Source organism: Engraulis encrasicolus, chromosome 14, assembly GCF_034702125.1.
Source record: "Engraulis encrasicolus isolate BLACKSEA-1 chromosome 14, IST_EnEncr_1.0, whole genome shotgun sequence".
Classification (NCBI taxonomy): domain Eukaryota; kingdom Metazoa; phylum Chordata; class Actinopteri; order Clupeiformes; family Engraulidae; genus Engraulis; species Engraulis encrasicolus.
The window spans coordinates 36,971,637-36,993,620 of NC_085870.1; the positions used below are offsets into that span (position 1 = coordinate 36,971,637).

Here is a 21,984-nt window from a genome sequence, read left to right on the forward strand (position 1 = left end):
CTAAATAGTGAAGAATCTTTTGAAAAATCATGGTTCCGGTTTGTCATCAGGATCACCACCAGAATTTAATCACTTGTTCCTTGGGTCATTACTAACAGCTCCACAAAGTTTCGTCCAAATCAACTGATTCGTTTTTGAGTTATCCTGCTGACAGAATCTTTAAAAAAGTCCTGGTTCCGGTTCGTGATCTGGATCACCACCAGAATTTAAGCTTAATCACTTGTTCCTTGGGTCATTATCAACAAACCCACAAAGTTTCGTCCAAAAATGATTAGTTTTTGAGTTATGCTGCTGACAAACAGACAGAAAAACAAACAAACAAACAGACAAACCAACGCGACCGAAAACATCTCCTTGGCGGAGGTAATTAAAGGGAAGCGCAGAGCAAGCAATTCAACAGAAAACGGCTGTCAATAACTGCTTGTTGACAGTGTTACCATTTGTAGGAGTAGATCAGAGCTACAAGAAAGTTAAAACTCATCTTTTGATTCTTTCTGCGAGTTATTTCCATACACATGATTTCGCTATCTTAGGTCATGGAAACAGTATTGTGCTTCAATAAGAGAAGGGATCGAAGTAAACTGCTTTGTAAGCAATGCAAATGTCATGCAAAAACATTATTCTAGTGATGGTGCGCACATGCAAATGCCATGCTAGAACATTACTATATTATTCTTTTTCAAGTTGTGATGGTATGTCAGATGACTATTCTATAATATAAGTTGCTACTTTAGACAGAGCACTTTTTCCTGAAGTTTTTATTATTTGTTTGTTCTTTGTCTTTCTTTCTTGTTTGTTAAAGGAACACTCCTGCCAATTTCAGTATGCTGTTGTATTACTCAAGCTACCCTTGACTTGTCAGTACCCGGTGACGCCGCATTTTTTGGCTCAGCCCTTTCAGAGATATGATTTTTGTATACATTTCAAAAAAACATTTTTATATATTCCCAAAAACATCCAAAAGGTTATGCAACATCAGCAGACAGCTAGCAAACAGCGATGCCTTTTGGGAAAATATTTGAAGTAGGCCTATGTTCATTAAAAAAAAAAAAAAAGTTGCCCCCATTAGAATAGCTCATATCTCGGAAAGACCTGAGCCAAAAACTGCAGCGTCACTGGGTAATGACAAGTCAAGGGTAGCGTGAGCAATACAACAGCATATTGAAATTGGCAGGAGTGTTCCTTTAACTGGAAGAAAGTTTATTTATGGCTTTAATGGTCTACTGTAATTGACAGTGGAAGGGAAAGGGCACTGGTATAATGATTCCAAATTGCCCTCTGGGGGAGCACATTGGAGCTTTTAGGCCCTCATTAATCACATTTAAGATTCTTACCATTACCGTATTACATTACCTGACCAACCTTATTAGGAATTTCATTTAAACTTATAACTGTAAAACAAGTATGGTTAACTCGAATTCTGTGGATGATGTTATTTAACTCTATTTCTAGTTGCACTTTAGCTGCTTGCACCAGCAACAAAAGGATTTGCCATGGGCTTAATGAAAGACAATACAGATCAACTGTGACTATTGCATAGCACAGGAGGACAATAAAAGCAACTGGGGGGGGATCGGTCTGTGATGTATCATACCACTTTTAGTTTTAAATGGGACATCAGAAAAGTCTAGACCTTTTGTTAAGATGTGAGGTCAATGCATTGCTATTTGGTTGTAGTGTTCTTCTAGTGCATCTAGCTGCAATGGCCCGTTTTTACTATCTCTACTGCTACAGGACCAGGTTGCATACACAATGGCCATGAAGAAAGAGGCACAGTACAGTGAAGGAGCTCCTTTTCAGGTACGTTATAAAAAAACATATCTTATTTTTGTGTTTTCTTTGAAGTATCATTCATACATTTGTATTTTTTCATCAATATTGTTCATGACCTGCTTGTTTTCGGTAGAAGAAAGGATCGCCCCATCATGTACATATACATTTTTCAGATTTAAAGCAAAGAGTAATGTGTATGTGTTCAGACAATGTTTAAAATAAGAGAAGAAACAATATCACTAAAGTATGGTGCATATACTGTATATACGGAAAAAACATCCCTAGCTGAGGGGGAGTTTGGTTTGTTGCTGATTGTCTGTCACTATAGACCATTTGAACAAGATGGAACACCCCAAGATGGAATAATGTCACTCACTCAGGACTCTGTGTAGAACAAGTTGCCCAGTATGCCCCAGTTGTATATTATGATTTGTACACCATTTTTGATTTGGCTATTGGGTTCTTTGGAGTAACCTTCTGCTAGGAGGTTAGAAAGTACGTATAGTTAGTCAATAAAACGTGATTCTAAGAAAAATTGAATTAATGGCTGGATATACATCAGATTTTTGTAAAGCGATTCGGTAAGACATTACTTGATGCCGGTGTCATACGCATTACAGGACAGTGTCATACAACTGTTAAAACAGTGTCATGGAGGGGTCATATACAGTTTGTCAAAAGCATTAAAAGTTTTATGGTCATGAAAAGTCTGTCTTTACCATTACCGAACGTCACTTAATGGCAACGGTCATAAAATGTTCATGACATTGACAATGTTTATGACACGTCCACAACTGCGCTATGACACTGTTATGACACTGTCGTGTCATATGTAGCCTATGTCGCCAGCATCAAGTAAAATGTTACCAACAATTCACAGTACTGATACATCTGTGACAAATGCACTCTTGAAAGGGACAATGTCAGGGACTCTTTTGTAAGTGATGGGATTATTCTCAAACATAAATGTATTCCGATAATCCAATTTGACTAATAAGAAGGTCAACGTATGGAAGCTGCCATGCCCTAGGTATACAGCTGCCAACATTTTAACCTTGTAGTGAGCCTTTGGCTGACTGCACACATCCAGAGCATTTGCCTTAGAAATGCTTTGACACTGGAGATCGCTGCACAAACAATACTGTATTTATAGCACTGATTGGTGTATTGCAGTGATTAGTGTTTGGAGGAGAACATTGAGGACAGGGAACTGACTTCAAGGTTATAGAGGGAATGGACTGATGAACTGTACAAATACGGATGACGTCATTTGCGTGGCGCCCGTTGCATGCCTGTCTCAAAAACTACACCGTAATGAAAAAATGCTGTTCAAATTAACTCGCTGTGAGACTGTTTTTCATCACGGAATGCCAGCAGTTGATACAAATCTGAATATGGTATGTAAAGCGATGTTTCAAATAAAAAGTGTCTCCCAAGTGTCTCGGGACCGTGATTAATTAAACTTTTAATCCTACCAGGAAATCCTTTCAGAAAGTTTTTAATATAAACAAAATCTGCCCCCATTAGAATAGCTCAGATCTCGGAAAGGGCTGAGCTGAAAAATGTAGCGTCACGGGGTACTGACAAGTCAAGTTTGAGCAGGATTGTCAGACAGATTTTAATAAGCCGGAATTAACTTCTGAAAATACCTGTTATTATAATATAATATAATATAATATAATATAATATAATATAATATAATATAATATAATGATTTTACACGTCTGTAGACAAATACATAGTCATTTTTGTTTTCACAAGCCTAAACTCAGCTACAGAAGGAAAAAAGCCAAGCACATACCATAAGAATGGTAGTTAATATAATCTTTACAATTGCAGTTGTACCTTAACCATCATGTCACAATTTGTAAAGAGTATATGAAGTTGCAGAAGTTATTAACAACATTGTTACTTTTACATTGTTACTGTTACTATTGATTCTCATGTAGGATAGAAAAGGTAACTTAATGTTTCGACCTCACACTGTTTCGTGTGCCATTGGATCCATGTGTTGCTTTGCTGACTTGCTTGTTTTCTTGTTTGCTGTCCCAGATAAACTGATAAACAGAGTACTGTGCGTAGGTCCTCTCATTTGTAATCAACGCATATCCAGGCACTCGGGTAGTACCCACCACTGCTGGCATAACACATGGTCTGAATATGCAGTACATACTTTGTTAATACCACAGCATTTTTTCATTATTTAGGAAAAATCTAAATATTACACTGGCTAACCAGCAGATAACCACGAGCACGTCCCCAAGCGCTGACTGTATGGTTCTGTCTCAAGACACCAATTAGGCTACAAAGTACCAAGCCTTCTCTCAGGAAGATGACACCATCACTACCCAATCAAGACCCTCCTCCCCTCCACTGTGCCATCAACGCTCCTTTAAGAGATTTTGATAATTAGAAAAATACCATAACTGTAATATTTAAGTATCAAATTCTACAAGTAGCTACAATTAGTGAATTTTCACAAGGTCACTGAGCAATGATAATAATAATAATAATAATAATAATAATAATGATGATGATGATAATACTGTTTTACATTGCGCCTTTCAAAACACCCAAGGTTGCTTAATGTCATACTAATGTCAGTGTACAAAGCGTGTGTAAGTACGTATGTAGATGTGTGCTTATGGACACTAGAAACCAAAAGCCTCCAAAAAGAGATGGGTGCTGTTTGAAGATGGCCAGTGAAAGAGAATTTTGAATGTGGTTGGGTAAGTTATTTCAGTGGAGTGGGGCAGCTATATGAAAGGCTCTGTTGGGCATGATGTGCTTCCAGGGCCTAGTGCCTGTGAAAATCCTGGCAGCAGAGTAATGAACTGTTGTTGTGATGGTATATTTTAAGATGACCTTAAGGCCCTCTCTTGGAAAAATGTTTTGTTATTTGTAAGGGATCAGTTACAGCACTGCAGCCCAGAGACATTGTTTTGGTCATAGCTTTGTGTTCAGACATGTCACACTCTGGCATTGCAGTGTGTGCTATTTTAGTTATGGGGAAGCTCTCGTGTTCTCAAATGACAAATATGCACATATGGCCATTGTGACCCAGGGATGGCAGAATGGGATGGGAGTTGCCGTGTGAGAGCTCTAAGATAGTGTTTCTCAACGGGGGCGTTGGGGAGCTCCAAGGGGTCGTTGAGAAGGATACAGCTGAGTAGGGGCAGGGCTTAGTTCCCATTGGGGAACATAAGTCTATTTTATTTTTCAATCCTAAGGGGGTGGTGGCAGGGTTATGATGAGCCCAAGGGGGCGTCTGTTCAAAAATGTTAAGAACCACTGCTCTAAGAGAAGACCCATGCATGCAATTTGACTGGTTGTCCTCAGGGAGGTGCTATAATTGCGTCAGAAAGGCTAACAGACTTAAGAACACTTCCTTCCAAAAACACAAAAAACCCATAACTTGATTTCACCAATGCACTGATACATTGCACATAGCGAAGACAGTCCTTAGTGTGCAGTAACTTCTGTAATGCGCAACTGCATTCTCATTATGGATTTGTGTATTTAAACGCTGAAAAATACTTGAAGCACTGAAAAGGCCAGAGAAATACCGTAAAAGTCTTTGCACACTTCAAAATGGTCTATAAACAACACAGTAGTAGTGCAAAGACCAACACAACACAGAGAACAATACAAAGAAGATAGCTGAGAATAGCTTAAATGCTGAAGTAGTTTTATTTATTGATTTGAGGACTCATATTTTATGACTCCTTAGTTTTACTGCAAGACATCCATTCCTGTTCACTCATCCTTGCTCTGAAACACAAAGAAAGCCAGAATAAATACTGTTGTCACCGTGTAAATGTGCTGACTACTTAATTAATTCAGAATTTAATAGTAGTGTATGAAACTCATACCTTGCCAGCCTCACGGCTCTTGGCCCTCAGCTTGTTGACCTGGGACTCAGCAATGTCAGCACGCTCCTGAGCCTCCTCAAGCTCATGCTGCACTTTCCTGTATCTGGACAGGTGAGTGTTGGCCTGCTCCTCCTGAAATGGTATTAAATGTCTCTCGGTGATAATAGGGCATATATTTTGTCTTCCCAGGCAAGCATGATGAGAAATTAAATGGATAGCGCAAACAAAAATCAGACTACTTACAGCCTCCTCAGCCTGTCTCTTGTAGGCCTTTACTTTCAGCTGCAACTTGTCCACCAGGTCTTGGAGTCTGGTGACATTCTTCTTGTCCTCCTCAGTCTGCACGTGTCAGTATTAGTATTATTAGATACGTGTATCTCCTCTATAGTCATCTTCATCACACAATTGACACAGTTAATCTTACTTGGCAGTTTGTCAGGTTAAAATCACTACAAACGTCTAAACATTTCCTGAGAATTATACTGAACCTGGTAGGTGAGTTCCTTGACTCTCCTCTCATATTTGCGGACACCCTTAATGGCATCAGCTCCACGCCTCTGTTCAGCCTCAAGCTCTCCTTCCAGCTCACGGACCTATCGCACAACAAGAAAGCTTATCGTAAATGAGAATGAGGATTAAAAGCAGTGCTCTTATTACACTCAGCCAAGTGAAAAGAAATCTAAAACTATACCCTAGCTTCCAGTTTCTGGATTTGCTTCTTTCCACCCTTCATGGCCAGGTTCTCAGCCTCATCCAGGCGATGCTGCAGGTCCTTCACAGTGACCTCCAAGTTCTTTTTCATCCTCTCCAGATGACCACAAGTGTCTTGCTCCTTCTTCAGTTCCTCGGCCATCATGGCAGCCTGAAATGTTAAATCACATATATACGTAGGTTAGCAGTAACTCAGACAAAGAACTATGTTGCATTTTTAAGTAAAACTTAAGCTTTTTTAAGTGACATGCAGCGACTCTACGCGCCACCATGGTTTTTTTTTGGTCAGTCTGATCGCACTGGCACACCGACTACCAGTCTTACATCAGTGATGGCCTTCTTGGCCTTCTCCTCAGCATTTCTGGCCTCCTGGATGGTGTCTTCCACCTCTCCCTGGACCTGAACTAGGTCAGCCTCCAGTTTCTTCTTGGTGTTGAGGAGGCTGGTGTTCTAAACGATATAGTATAAGGTTTGAGCTTTTAGTAAAAAAATAAACCCATAATTAATAGCTGAATTAGAGTGCTGAATTACGCTCTTGGCAAGTATCTTACCTGGGAGTGAAGCAATGCAACACGCTCACTGGCATCCAGTAATTCCTGCTCGGCTACTTTGCGGCTTCTCTCTGTCTGCTCCAGAGCAGCTCTGAGCTCCTCAATCTCTGCCAGCATAAGACCATTCCTGCGCTCCACCATGGCAACCTGCTCCTTCATGTCCTCTTGTCCTCTGAGCGCTTCATCAAGGTGTAGTTGTGCATCCTTAAAATGCAAACAAAAACAAAACAAAATAATTAACATGAGAGGTATTTCAATAATGAATTTCTGAATTCTACAATAGACTTCTTGCCACCTTAAGTGCTCCCTGGACATTCCTTAGCTGCTTCTGGGATTCAGCTGCCTGGCGGTTGGCATGGCTGAGCTGAACTTCCATTTCATTGAGGTCTCCCTCCATCTTCTTCTTGATTCTCAGGGCATCATTTCTGCTCCTGATCTCAGAGTCAAGAGTGCTCTGCATGGAGTCAATCACCCTCTGGCTGTTCCTCTTGATCTGTTCCATCTCCTCATCCTTTTCAGCCAGCTTTCTGTCAATCTCACTCTTGACCTGGTTAAGCTCCAGCTGAACACGAAGAATTTTGGCTTCCTCATGCTCAAGTGTACCCTAGTTTAGCAGAAGTTAAAATTAGCCTTATATATGTTATTGTCCATCATTTGCATTTAAATGTAAAAAAATAAGAAAAATAAAAAATCATAAAGGAGCAATAAGCTATACAGTAGTACCTCTGCTTCTTCAAGAGCTGCCTGGATTTCAACTTTCTCACCCTCCACAGATTTCTTTGCCTTTTCCAGCTCATGGATGCTTTTCCCACTCTCACCAAGCTGCTCAGTCAGGTCAGAGATCTCCTCTGCAGATTTGCAATACATAATACATATAAGGATGGCATTCCCAGCAGTTCAAATATACAAACATATTTCTTCTATCTCTATTATATTTTTGCATGCTTACGCTGCAAGTTTTTGTTCTCCCTTTTCAGGGTCTCCAGTTGATCCAGTGCCTCTTCATATGAGTTCTTCATCTTGAAGAGCTCAGTACTAAGAGAGCGAGACTCTTTCTGAGCACCTTCTAGCTCAGCCTGGCCTTCTTCATACTTCTGCTTCCATTCTGCCAGGACCTATCATTACAAAAGATGGCACTGTATAAAAATGGCTGCACTATTCTAAAAAAGTACTGTGTTGTCAAATGTCAATATTATACCTTGTCAAAGTTCCTTTGCTTCTTATCAAGGTTGGCAGCCAGTGCATTGGCTCTCTCCACATCAATCATGAGATCCTCCACTTCACCCAGGAGTCTCTGTTTGGTCTTTTCCAGAGAGGCACATTTGGAGTTCACAGCCTCAATGGACTCCTCAGCATCTTGAAGACGCTGTGCAAGCTTTTTCCTGTGCGGAGTGAATTTTTTTTAGCTAAATTATTCCTATCTTTTGGAGCAGGGGTGGGAAACTTTTTTCATTCGAGGGGCCACTTCAAGTCCTCCAAGAGCTTTACTATTAACACAAACCAGGATTTCCTCCTGCACTTTAGGCCACCTTTGCAACAGACCCCAACTTCACCAGGTCCCTTGAAATCTGTTAATTGTATTGCAAATATATTTTCTAACATTTCTTTCCAAAACATGTAATATTTCATGTGAAACTGCATACATAAAAATTAGGCCATTGAAACATATTCCCCACCCTTGCTTTGGAGTAATTTTTGAATGGATTTATAGAAAGAAATTATGATGTGCAGTTAAAAGTCATGTCTAACTTTGATTCCTCCAGCTCCTCAGTGCGTTGGATAGCATCAGTTTCATATTTGGTCCTCCACTGTGCCACCTCACTGTTGGCCCTGGACAGTCCACGCTGCAGCTCAGCCTTGGCCTCCTGCTCCTCCTCAAACTGCTCTCTGAGCAGTTCACAGTCATGACGAGATGATTGGACAGCATGAGCCAGGGCATTCTTGGCCTTTGTGGTTGAATTAAGATATTATTAATCCAAGGCAATGGTTGACAAGCAACAAGATTAAAAAAAATCAAGCATGCAGTTCATATTGGGAGAGATAAATAATTAGTCCCGGATTAAATTAAGATAATTTACTACACTTCCGGAAAATGCAGGATGCTCAGTCGACTCTCATAATTATAGTACTTTTTAAACATACCTTAACTTCCTCCTCTACTTGTCTCTTCAGTTCCTCAATCTGCTGGGTGTATGCTTGTTTGCCTCTGGTTAGCTGGGTAACAAGAGCTTCTTTTTCCTCAAGCTGACGACCATATTCACCTGCAATGTGTCAGTTTTATGTTGTGACTAATAAGAGTTGCACATTCAACATATTTTTTGTGTCATGCGGTGTGGCAGAAAGAAGACAGTTATTCCTCTTTTGTATTTACCATTCTCAGTTTGAAGCCGTGCTCTTTGAGCACTCAAGTCATTCAGCTGACGAGCACTTTCATCAGTCTTTGATTTCAGTTCACTCATTTGATCTTCAAGGGTGCGGCACATTTTCTCAAGATTAGCCTGAAAGAAATGTCTATCAGTTTTGGGAGGAAAATTCAAATTATACACTGCAAAGTCTCATAGCTTATCGGCATACCTTTGATTTAGCCACAGCCTCCATATTACTGGAGAGGTCATCAATCTCCATCTTGAACTCGCTCTTCTCCTTTTCCAGCTTCTGCTTGACACGCTGGAGGTTGTCAATTTGCTCTCCGAGTTCAGCCACACTGTCAGCCTGCTTCTTGCGAAGAGCAGCGGCAGTAGCTTCATGCTGCAGGGTGGACTCTTCAAGATCACGACGCAGCTTCTGGAACTCTGCTTCACGCTTCTTGTTCATCTCAATTTGAGCAGAAGTGGCTCCTCCAGCTTCCTCAAGCCTCTCACTGATCTCCTCAAGTTCCCTGGAGAGATCAGATCTCTGCTTCTCAATCTTTGCCCTCGCAGCACGCTCTGCCTCTATTTCCTCTTCCAATTCCTCAATGCGAGCCTGTTGGTTTAAAAAAGTACAATATGTACAAAATGTTTACATTTTCTGTACACACCTCTATACTTAGAATGTTAAGTTCACTTAAATACCTGAAGTTCTTTAATCTTCTTTTGAAGCTGTACCCCAATTGACTGTTCGTCTTCAATTTTGCTGAGATACTGACTGATTTCAAAATCTTTCCTGTGTAAAATGCACGAGTTTTAGTCACTAGATGACAAACAAAGTTAACACTGTGTTACAAAAAAATTGAAATAGTCATCTACTTTTTGTTTTTCTCTTCGGACTGCTGTTTGTCATTCTCCAGATCCATTATGGATTCCTGGGCCAGTTTCAGGTCTCCCTCAAGTTTCCTCTTGGCTCTTTCAAGATCCATGCGGAGCTTCTTCTCTTGCTCCAATGACCCTTCAAGCTTACATAGACATACAGCATACATTGTTTTTGTTGTGAAAATTTGCAATATATTATTGTAGTTTAATATTATTCAACAATATTTCCTCACATCATCCACTTGCTGCTCAAGTTTCGTCTTTGATTTGGTCAGAGTGTTGACTTTGTCTTCCTCTGCTTGGAGATCATCAAGAGTCTGCTGGTGTGCCTCTTGGAGGGCTTTCTTCTCTTTCGTCAGTTTAGCAATGGCCTCATCTTGAGATGCCATCTCCTCGGTCAGGTTTTTAACCTAAAGACGTGATTACACGCTTAAACAAGACTTTCAAACACTTCCTACCTTGGGGTATATTCATCATTGAAAAAAAAACATTGCCAAATAACTTTGTTTGTATTGTAATGTCAACCTTATTTTCAGTGGCATGTTTCTCCTTTTCCACTTTGGCCAATGTGAGCTCCAAGTCATCAATATCCTTCTTCAGCTCAGAGCACTCGTCTTCTAGCTTCCTCTTCTTAGCAGTGAGCTCAGCATTGATCTCCTCCTCATCCTCCAGCCTCTCGTTTGTCTCTTTGAGTTTAGCCTCCAGCTGTATTTTGCTTTTAATGAGTCCCTCACATCTCTCCTCAGCATCTGAAAGGCTTTCAGATTCCTGTGAATTTTAAATGTTTCAGCTTGCTTGACAGTCATTCAGTAGTCAGTTGCAATTAAGCTGCCCAAACAAATACATTGCAAAAATATCTTCCCCTTTTGATTCCAGCCAGCAAGGAATGGGATGTTTGTGAATATCATTAGCTTACAAAGGTAGATAGTATATTAAAATATCAATGCCTGGTTATTGTGCACTGCACAAATGAGATCATGTGGTGGAATACTCACAGATGCCACGGCTAGCTGCAGATTATTCTTTTCTTGCAGCAGGGCAACCATTTTCTCCTCAAGCTCTTTCCTCTTTGCCTGGGCAGACTCCAGATCAGTTTTCATTTTACCAAAGTTCTCCTTCATGTTTGCAAGTTCCTTCTCAGTCTCAGCACTCTTAAGAAGAGGTTTGATCTTGAAGTACACTTTCATCCATGGCCATGTTTTGACATTCATGAAAGAGCGGATGTTGTACTGAATAGTAAAGATAGATTCTCTGCATAAAAAGAAAGATATTGGTCAGTATAAATATATACAGTATAAATATATATATAGTGAAGAGTTTCCAAGAACCTTTGTGTTGCAAGTTAGATAATAAATCAGTAGCGATACTGGTGTGTGTACCTATTCCAAGCTCAAGGTCTGTTGATTTCCTAAATGTCTTACCTTCTCTCCATCATCTTTGCATATTCCCTTCTCATGACGTAGCCACGGCAGAGGGCCTGAGTCATTGTGACCAAAGCTGCCAACTTCTCATCTCGCATCTCCTCAAGGGTACCCAGCAGACCTGCTTTGAAGAACACCTTAACAGGACATAGACCAGGTATTTTAGAGACATTACCACAAAAATATGTGAAAGTGAAAGCCCAACTGGGAAACTCCAACTTCCATTGTCATTGTGACACAGTACTCCGCTGTACACAAGTGTTCACAAGTGTTCACTGCACACTGCACACAACGAAATTGCATTTAGACCTCACCCGTGCAAGGGGGCTGCCCCCCAATGCACCCCAAGGGAGCAGTGTGGCGGGACGGTGCCATGCTCAGGGTACCTCAGTCATGGAGGAGCGCACTGGTTAATTACTCCCCCCACCAACCTGGCGAGTCGAGAGTCGAACAGGCAGCCTTTTGGATACAAGTCTAATGCCCTAATCGCTTACCCATGACTGCCCCCAAGTATCAAGGGTTCATGGAAAAACAAAAGTACTTCAATCAAAATCAAATCGTACCTTAGTGTGTCCAAACTTGTACTGAGTGTGGTCCACATCAATGGAACCCAAGAGCTTCTCTGAAGCCTTCTTATTGTCAATGAATTGGCCTTCAGGGATGACACTGGCATTCAATACTTTGTATCTTAAATTGGGGGAAACATTACATTGGAAATAGTAAGTCATAAGGACAAAACAGGAGTTCTACTAATGTTAACGTATACTAACTTATACGTGCACTTGGATCAAATTGAGTAGCTCAAATAAACACACTTTAGCCAAATCCCATTTCTAATTTCGATCCCTTGGCCCTCGTCCTTTCAAGCAGAGCAGTAAGGGGTAGGGTTTGAAATGCCACCCCTACTAAATGAGACACCCCTTCAACAATCACGGAATGACACTCACAACATTCAAAACCAGCTTCTCTATGGTTAAACCAAGGATATTGCTTGTAATTACTTGGGTAACAATTTAAAAAAGGGCAACAATGTTTCACGACTTTCACAATTCGTTCACAACTTTCATGCATTTGGTTGACGTTAATAGCTTTTTTCATGCGCGTTTCATGTAGAAAAGGACCATTACACATTTGGACAATGTTGAACTTAGCACAATTTCCAGGCTAAAAACCCATCTGTTAGCACGGCTATTCTTCATGATTCTTAAACTCTGTTTTGTTTTATTTTATTTCATATTTAATTGTTTTTATTTATTTATTTATGTCTGTTTATGTGTCTTGTTTTATTTTTGTTTCTGTCTGTACAGTGTCCTTGAGTGTTTTGAAAGGTGCATTTAAATAAAATGCATTACTATTATTATTATTATTAACTGTAAACCGTAAAATACTTATGTTTGTGGATGCCGCCAATTTTTAAAGGCATTCATAATGCATTCGGGGCAATCGGTCGTACCCCTTACCCCTACACTTCTGTCTTAACCACTACCCTTACACGTAAACTCGCAAATCGGAGGGGAAAGGGAAAGGTGTAGGGCTTAGGGGTGAAACAGGATTCAGTCTATGCATTCTATAACAGTTTCCTCCATAAATAGATTTAGTTACAATTGTTAAAGTTTTCTGTTGTTCTGATTTTAAAACGTAATTTGACAATCACCTCTGCTTGAAGTCACCGTATTGGATTCTGCTGGGGAAACCCTTTCTGCAGATTCTGATGCCCTCCAGTACACCATTACACCTCAGTTGGTGAAGAACCAGGAAGTTCTCCATCAGACCTTACAAAAAATAAAATAAAAAACTTGCTTCATTTGAACTATTTACTTACATATCTTCTATGAAGACAGAACAGGACTGTCAGGACAAGCAGATGTAGTTTTTTAGTAGATGGTGTTTTTTTAAGGGTAATCTGAGTCATTGTGAAAACACAGCTTACCTGGAGTCTTTGACTCATTGGGAATCAAGCAGCGCACAAAGTGAGGATGAGTGCTCCTCAAATTGGTCATCAACTTGCCCAAATTTTCCTGTGGAGATAAATAATTATTTTAATAGAAGGAAAGCTATTTTCCAAAGTAATTGAGTATTTATTAATTACATTAAGATGATGCCAGCTAAGCTCTCACCCTGAAAAGAGCAGACACTTGTCTTACTACCTAAGTTTGCAATGGTTCCTAAATTTGAAAGGTGCAGAATGATTGTTCAGTGTTAACTGACCACTTACCCTGAACAGAGCAGACACAGTCTGGAAGGAGCCACCTTTCTTCTTGCCACCACCCTTCTTGCCCCCGCCAGCACCCTCAGCTGCAGATGGTTGTGAAAGTTAGTGAAAAGAAAACTAAATGCTATGTACACAAATATCAGTTTTAGGGTTATAGGGGAGTGAGACATTTTTCTTAATTGTACCCTCTAGACTAGATCATGGTTAGTCTGGCCTGTGCTCCTACCTTCTGCACTTGCATGAGAGGCGTACAAGAAGGCCAGCAGTTTCATTGCTGACTTTTGGTACAGCTGCACCACTGTGTCATTCAGAGGGTCCTTGTTCTTGTCCAACCAGCCGTTAATATTGTAGTCCACAGTGCCAGCATAGTGCACCAAGGAGAAGTGGGCCTCTGGTTTACCTTTGACTGGCTTAGGTTTTTCAAAGCACTTGGTTTTACCAAGATGCTGATCATACAGCTTGTTCTTGAAGGTAGTGTCTGAGGCCTTAGGGAACATACACTCCTCTTCAAGGATGGAGAAGATGCCCATTGGCTTTTAAAATAAGTGCATTTAAGGTTAGTAACTATGCATACATTACTTTCAAATTAATTGGGAAACACTGCTCCTGTATGTATGCCTTCACGGTACCTTCTCAATAAGCTCAATGCAGGCAGCTAGATCCATGCCGAAGTCAATGAACTCCCATTCAATTCCCTCTTTCTTGTACTCCTCTTGCTCAAGAACAAACATGTGGTGATTGAAAAACTGTTGCAGTTTCTCGTTGGTAAAGTTGATGCACAGTTGTTCCAAGCTGTTAAACTGTTTTTTTTTTTTTGAAAGTGGGAGGTCAGTTACTTGAAGGTGAATGAATTAATTAAAACTGTAGTACACTCCATTGCACTTGACAAAATGACACGGTTATCGTTGGTACACAAAGAGCATGGGTACTAAGCTTAACTCTAAATCCTGCTTTGTTGTCAGTGAAAAGAAATAGTTCCATTATAGTTATAATTAAATTCTATTTACAGAAATGCACTCACATCAAAGATTTCAAATCCAGCAATGTCCAGCACACCAATGAAGAACTGTCTTGGCTGTTTGGTGTCCAGCATCTCATTGATTCGAATGACCATCCACAAGAACATTTTCTCATACACTGACTTACACAGGGCTGAGACAGCATTATTGACCTAATGAAAAATCATTTAAAACATAATTTTAAATATTTTGTCACATGTCTCACACAGTACACATATCGTATATATTGTACTCTACCTGTGGAACAGTTTGGCCTTTGGTCACAAACTCATTTCCGACCTTCACTCTTGGGTAGCACAGAGCCTTCAGCATGTCAGCAGAGTTCAAGCCCATGAGGTAGGCGATTTTGTCAGCCACTAGTTTATAAATAGAAAATATTTATTAAGAGATTGAAAAGGCTTGGAGTTGTAAAAACAAGCAAAAACTAACTCACCCTCCGTGCCATCAGGCTCAGCCTGCTCCTCTCTCTGCTTCTGCTTGAACTTCATGTTGCCATGATGCATCACAGCACCAGTGAGCTTGAAGATGCCGCTTTTTTCTTCACCAGTGAAACCCAAGATGTCAATAGCTGTCTGTAATATTGATTTCCATGAGTCAATTTGTTTTTTTGGAATGGCAAGCAAGTTTAAAAATAAAAATGCAATTAAAAAATCACATGCATTCATACATCAGTGGCAATGAGTTCCTCAACGTCATTGATGCTCTTGACAGTAATTTCACCGTGGCTGACCATAGGGAAGTCATAGGGGTTGGTACTGATGAGAAGTGCCTCTGCAATCCAGATATAAATCAAATTAGCCTTGTTAGACAAAACACACATTTTGTTGCAAAAATATAGCATACCTATCAGTTCTGCCTTGTGTCCAGTGCAGAGTTGGTAGAAGATGTGGTAGCTCCTCTCAGCAGACAACTGGAATGTTACTCTTGACTTCTCCAGCAGATCTGTAATGTTTGCCAGTTGATGTTGTTGTTGTTGTTATTATTATTAATACAATTAATCATGCTGAATATATTTAGTGACAATGTAAACACTTACATGTTTCAATGTCAGCTGAGGCCAATTTGCCAGTTGTTCCAAAATGAATTCTGATAAATTTACCCTGTGTTTTTGTGTTAAGATGTAAATAATTTATTTCTCAAGAATTACATAGGTACTGTGTATTTGATGACATCATACATTTCATAAAAATACTTACAAAACGAGAGGAGTTGTCATTCCTCAGAGTCTTGGCATTACCATAGGCCTCCAGTAGAGGGTTGGCTGCAATGATTTGATCCTCCAGTGATCCCTTCAGGAAAATACAATGGCATTTAATAATGTAGAGTAGTATGGGGGCGCTAAGCCCCCCACATTTGTGCTTACTTTGCCCACTGGGACCATGGTTCGAATCCGGCCTGGGTCATTTCCCGACCCTGGCCCATCTCTCTCTCCCAGTCATTTCCTGTCTACTTTCATACTGTCCTATAATAATAAGGGCTAAAAAAAATAATATTAATAATAAAATATATATGTATATAAACAATAATGTAGAGTTGAGTTACTTTACTGATCCCAAAGTTACAGTGACTAGAAGCCTTCGCATAATACACATAATTCACATTTCAAGAAAGGTCAAACATATTGTGTACACTATAGAAGCTTACATACCCTTATAAAAATGGACCATGGTTTATTATGGTATTACTATGATTAACATGGTTCTACCATGGTATGTCATGATTACTCTAAGTACTCTGAACCTACCATAATTGTACTATGGCTTACTATGGTATTACTGTGATTTTTATGCAGTAACATGGTTCTACCATGGTATGTCATGATTACTCTACCCTTACGAAAATCGACCATGGTTGTAATGCAGTAACCATGGTTTTACTACCACATTCCATGGTGATTCTAAGTACTATCAACCAACCATAGTTCTAGTACAGTGGCTGTCATAGTAGTAGCCCTTACAAAGATTAACAATGGTTGTACTATGAAAACTAATCATGGTTTTACCATAGATTTACTGTGATTTATTACTTAATCATGGTTTTTAGTGTAACCATGACAACCATGGTTTGTGACCATGGTTTAACTTATGGTTTAACCCTAATATACTCTTTGCCATAAACCATTGTTCCCCCCAAACCGTGTTTTTTTTAAAACCATGGTCGCCCACACCAAAAGCCCTTTTTAAAAAAAACCATGGTTTTGTTGAAGTTCACGGTTGTCAAGTTGATTACTAACATTCACTGAGTGTAGTCTGGCACTACTACAAATTTGACACATGTCTGGGAAAGGATGTAATTTCCATAAAGTGAATCGGCCTGATGTGGTCTCTACCTTGTACGCAGAATGTTCATGAAACAGGCTTTGTGTTCATTATCCTTGCCGTCTCAGCTATATCCACAAGATCTTGGCATATACCGTATTTTGGTGTAGCCTATATTTCACCTTTAGTCCAAGTGTTGTTAGCGACTTTATTGCAGCTATACCTGTAGGCTAATCGAACATGTGCTGTTGCAATATCCCCACTCCATTTGGGGAAACGGTGTTGAAAACGTCCTTGCTTTTGGGACTTGTACAACTAAGTATATATTCTCATATAGAACAAAGCGGGAAAAATGCCACATGGATGCCTTCTGTTATTTTTCTTATTTATTTTTTAGATAGTACATGAGACTAACGTTCCTCAGGATCTCTCACCTTTATTTTTCCAGACTGTTGCGGCTGGTCTTTCTTTCCTCCACCAGCTACTGCAATTGTTGCAAAGTACTGAATGACACGCTTTGTGTTGACAGTCTTCCCTGCACCAGATTCTCCGCTGGAGATGAAGATGTGAGGTAGAATATTATGTAGCATGCCTCCTAAAAATGTTATATATATAATGTTGCTACTCTGCCAGGGATGAAGCAATAAGAGAGAATCAAGCCTTGCCCATAGAAAAGTATATGTGGATGCTTGACAGTTGACACACGATTTTTTTTTAACAATTCAGTGGAGAACTTTACGTACGTGATCAGGATAGACTGGTTTTCACGATCTGTACAAGAAAACGAGTATTGGTCATTTATATATATATTGGTATTTTTGAATTTCAAATATGAATAACACTGTCTATGAAAGTAGTCATTTTATGAAGACCTCACCTTGGAGCATGAACTGATAGGCGTTATCAGAGATGGAGAAGATGTGGGGTGGAGCCTCAATCCTCTTCTTGCCTCTGTATCCTTCAACAACACTTTGATCGTACACTGGGAGCCACTTGTAGGGGTTCACAGTGACGCAGAAGAGCCCAGAGTAGGTCTGATGGAGACAATATAGTGGTTCTCAAAGAGAAGAATGTTTAAGTTGAAACAAACCCTGTGATGCTATAAGAGGAAATCTTACGTAGATCATCCATGCTGCATAACGCTCTTTGAGGTTGTATAACACAGCGGGCTCGTGGAGATGGGTCATCATGGCCATGTCCTCAATTTTATCAAACTTTGGCGGATTCATGGGGAAGATTTCATCTTCCTTTACAGTAACCGTCTGCAAAAAATAACCTTATATGATCATCAGTGACATTTACACAGGTTTCCCATGGGTCAGGAAATTTCTGAAATATAAGGGAATTTCAGATAAGGCTGTTCAAGACACAGAAAGTCAGTGATTGTAATCGTGTTGTGTGCAATGTCTGGGATTATCAGGAAATATTGGTGGAGTTTCAGCTACAAAGAACAATTTTCTGTGACAGATTTGTAAGACAATGTTTTTTTTTATCTATCTATAATAATGTTCTTTATCCATCTATCCACTGTATCCTTAAGTCATTTGATTTTACAAAAAGTTGGGAATGTCAGTACATCTGTGAACAGTTCTGTACATCTGTGAATGCAAAAACTAAGAAGAAAATTCACCGTAATGAATTGCCTGTTATCACTGACTTTATGCCAGCTAAGTGTAAGTACTAGTAGTAGAAAAGAGTAGACGTCCGCACACTGTGGCTCCGCTTTGAAAATGTATTCAGCCAGGTCATACAGCGTTTTGACCCAACAGGGTCTTCATCAGGCATGAATGTTGTATGACCTGAATACATTTTCAAAGCGGAGCCACAGTGTGCGGAGGTCTAACTTACTCTTTTCCACTATCAGACGCCTTTGTCCTGCACCTGGCCTAAGAGAGGTGGGATGTGCATACTCTTACTTTTATGAAGATTCTAAGTACTAGTAGTAACCAGACTCAAGGAAGGACTTAATGATTGCTTTCATCTGGTTTATAGTGTATGTGCCCAGTCATTATACTGGACATATCCTTAAGAAAGATATAGGAATTCAGATTTTAGGTCAGAGAAGGTCATGGAAAAATCAGGGAATCTACATCTGATAGGAAGTGACTCTGAGTTAATATCCAATTATTATATTTCATTAAATACTTTTCATCCAAAGAAACTATATACATGTAGCCCTGGCTCACCCATACTTTTTCTGACCTAATGTTAGATGTAGCCAATGTTAACCCAATGTAAGTGATGTAACGTGATGACATGGGTGAGCGAGTGTCAAGGCATATGTTATCGTAGTCCATAGCCATTTGACAACTTTGAGATGTGAGCTTGACCAGAATAGAAGACTGAATCAACTTTGTGGTTGCAACAGCCAGGCTAATAAACTCACAGTACACAGCCTAACTCAGTGGTTCTAAACTGGAGTCTTTGGACCCACAATTTTCCATGGTCATTATGTTGTGACCCAATATTTTGTAGCGCTGTCGGAATCTTCAAACGATTATGAAAAATATACCCATGCATTAAATTATATGTAACAGCATTTGCATGTCTATCAACTAGTGGAGAGGAGTATTAACCACCATGTTTCACTCTCTCTTCAACATCACAGTCATTATTCAATACTGCATCTTGTTTCAATTTTGGGACTGACAGTAAAAGGGTCGATTCACACATTTTTACACCACAGCCACATGACCCACTCAGGTTCCCTCCGTGACCCACTTTTGGGTCCTGACCCACCAATTAAGAAACACTGGTCTAATAAAAACAAAGAGGGGTTATGGTGTTGGTACAAGAGGTCATCAGAACATGAATGTGTAAAGAAATAAATGACCATGTGGCAAAGTTAATTATAATTCTACTGTGAAACCCTAGTGGAGCAAATCAGCCTTTTGGATACAATATATGAGGTGGATGCTTACCTTCCCGGCATGAGTTTTGACAGTGGCTTTGCCACCCTCTCTCTTCTCTAGCGTCCCTTTCACATAGTCCTCTTCCTTGTCCACCACAAAGTAAGCACTCTTGGCATCAAATGGTTTGGTCTGGGCCTCAATGCGCTCCCGCTCCGGTTTCCGGAGGTAGAGGGCCGCAGCCCCAAAACACTCCATTTCAGCATCCCCCATGATGGTGTCTTACTGTGGGTGAGAATGTGTTTATTTATTCAATCAGTCAGTCAGTAGTCACCACCTAGAATATTGTGTGCTCTATCAATCTATTTCTATTTTGAAAGACATTTTTTTTGTCTGGAGTGCAATTTAAAAACAAATCTCATTTATGAAACAAATCTCAATAGTGCTGTGTGTCTACGCCTGCTGTCCATGTCTTCCATGACATACCTGTTGAACTACCAAGGTGAAGGTGAATGAAAAGCAGCTCTCCTAATTAGTTCTGTAAGTGAAGAGTATGACAAATGAATACTTGTTATGCTCCAGGCATATATATGCAGTATATATACATACGTTTGTATATATATAATATAATATAATACAATACAATACAATACAATATAATACAATATAATATAATATAATGTGTATAATAACCCCAACCAGATCATCCCCAAGTGTGTCTCACCTTAACGGGTGTGCCAGTCAGTCCTTGGAGGAGCCTTGAGCTGTCGGCTTATATAGGGACACTTAAGGCTTGTCAGCAAAAACAGCTTAGCTAGATTTGGGCATGCACTGGGTGACATAGTTGTATGGTCTTATTTCTTGCCTCAACAATGTCTGTCTTATGCATGGACGTCACACATTTCAAGTTAAAAAAAAAAACAATACCCCAGGCAAATATCATTATTTATATCCATAAAGAAATGAGAATTCTTTATATGCTTATGTATTTACAATATGTAAGACTCAAAGTGTTATTTTGTGTGTTTCCAGTATTGCATATGTCTGTTACCAAAGATGATATTTCACATCAACCCAAGTTCTGTTACAAAGGAATTACCAGGTGGTCAATCAAAAGCCTATCAACTGACCTCTAGCATGATTTAAGAGCAATGCTCATAAAAAGACGGCTGCCTCATTGTGTGATTTCCCACTAAAGGAGAGATATGTGTCTGTGTGCTCAGCTTCTAAACTGGGCCAAATCATCCCTGTCATCCCTGTGTTAGCCATGTCTGGTTTGCAGCTGAGCCGGTGGATTTAGAGGGACATCTCAATGATGCCAGTCTGAATGCATTTGTATCAGTATCGGCATGCCACTCGCTGTATCATCCTTTGAAGACAGACTAGAAGAATACCCTCCTTCAATTACTGCCCTTCAAAATAACTCGACATTTTTCATATGTCCAGTTCATATTGTCAATTTGTCCGCCAAATCAATTGTGATTAAGAATGTTGGGAAATGTGACCATACAGCTTGCCGCAAAAAAAGTTATTTGTGTAATTTATGTCTTTGTTCTGGCAGAGACTTGACCTCGGATACAAGGGCATTAGATGTTGCTAAATAGGGCACAGTACATCTTGGATATGTTATTTGGAAATAAACTGGAGCCAACTGTATGCAGCTCTAGATGTGGGGAAGCCTTGACATGTCCCTGGGATACTGTTGCAACAGCCCAGCAAGGTCAGCCAATCTACTAAAACATGAAACCGTCCTATTTTCCATTAGGACATGCTTTGTTTGGTTGCCAGTGAACTAAACACTGATTACAAAGCTACAGCGTTTATTACAATTTGGAAGAGGGATTTCCTAATAGTGATGGAAGTTAACAAGACGATTTAAACCTTAAGGAAGAAGATTTAAATGTCAATTTAAATTTCTTAATGTAGTCTTCCAGAACTTTCAATGGAGGTGAGTTTTGGCCTTCTCATTCACTGACAATTACACGTTTTCGAATCTCACAGTCATGATGGAGAATGCAGTAATCGAAGGCCAATGCTAAAACTACAGTAAGAGCCATTTGTCATTTGGAGTTATTTCTGATTAATATG

At 39.8% G+C, this 21,984-nt stretch overlaps 1 protein-coding gene across 1 annotated transcript; it reads right to left on the reverse strand.

The window, feature by feature from the left end:
- Window positions 1-5,428: 5,428 nt before the first annotated feature.
- LOC134462557 (myosin heavy chain, fast skeletal muscle-like) lies at window positions 5,429-20,639 on the reverse strand. Its single transcript, XM_063215647.1, has 41 exons — window positions 20,621-20,639; window positions 20,383-20,434; window positions 19,969-20,181; window positions 18,166-18,309; window positions 17,925-18,081; window positions 17,791-17,818; window positions 17,482-17,599; window positions 15,986-16,078; window positions 15,826-15,889; window positions 15,633-15,731; window positions 15,457-15,560; window positions 15,223-15,361; window positions 15,027-15,145; window positions 14,792-14,941; window positions 14,400-14,570; window positions 13,997-14,303; window positions 13,774-13,853; window positions 13,489-13,576; window positions 13,213-13,330; window positions 12,122-12,245; window positions 11,559-11,695; window positions 11,133-11,388; window positions 10,663-10,905; window positions 10,371-10,547; window positions 10,135-10,280; window positions 9,961-10,051; window positions 9,482-9,871; window positions 9,279-9,405; window positions 9,050-9,168; window positions 8,657-8,853; window positions 8,106-8,289; window positions 7,857-8,022; window positions 7,631-7,755; window positions 7,203-7,511; window positions 6,908-7,111; window positions 6,681-6,806; window positions 6,337-6,507; window positions 6,134-6,238; window positions 5,889-5,984; window positions 5,646-5,777; window positions 5,429-5,544 (listed from the first exon to the last, which is right to left on the reverse strand). Exons 3-41 carry the CDS (start codon window positions 20,167-20,169, stop codon window positions 5,530-5,532), a joined length of 5,820 nt encoding a protein of 1,939 aa, XP_063071717.1. The 5' UTR covers window positions 20,170-20,181; window positions 20,383-20,434; window positions 20,621-20,639; the 3' UTR covers window positions 5,429-5,529.
- Window positions 20,640-21,984: the final 1,345 nt, after the last annotated feature.

Excerpts from the sequence above, each read along its gene's own strand:
- LOC134462557 (XM_063215647.1), bottom strand. The coding sequence starts at position 20,169 with ATGGGGGATGCTGAAATGGAGTGTTTTGGGGCTGCGGCCCTCTACCTC. Across the intron at positions 15,362-15,456 it reads AGGAACTCATTGCCACTGAT|ACAGCTATTGACATCTTGGG; the intron begins GTATGAATGCAT and ends TCAATATTACAG. Across the intron at positions 6,807-6,907 it reads TTGCATTGCTTCACTCCCAG|AACACCAGCCTCCTCAACAC; the intron begins GTAAGATACTTG and ends TATATCGTTTAG.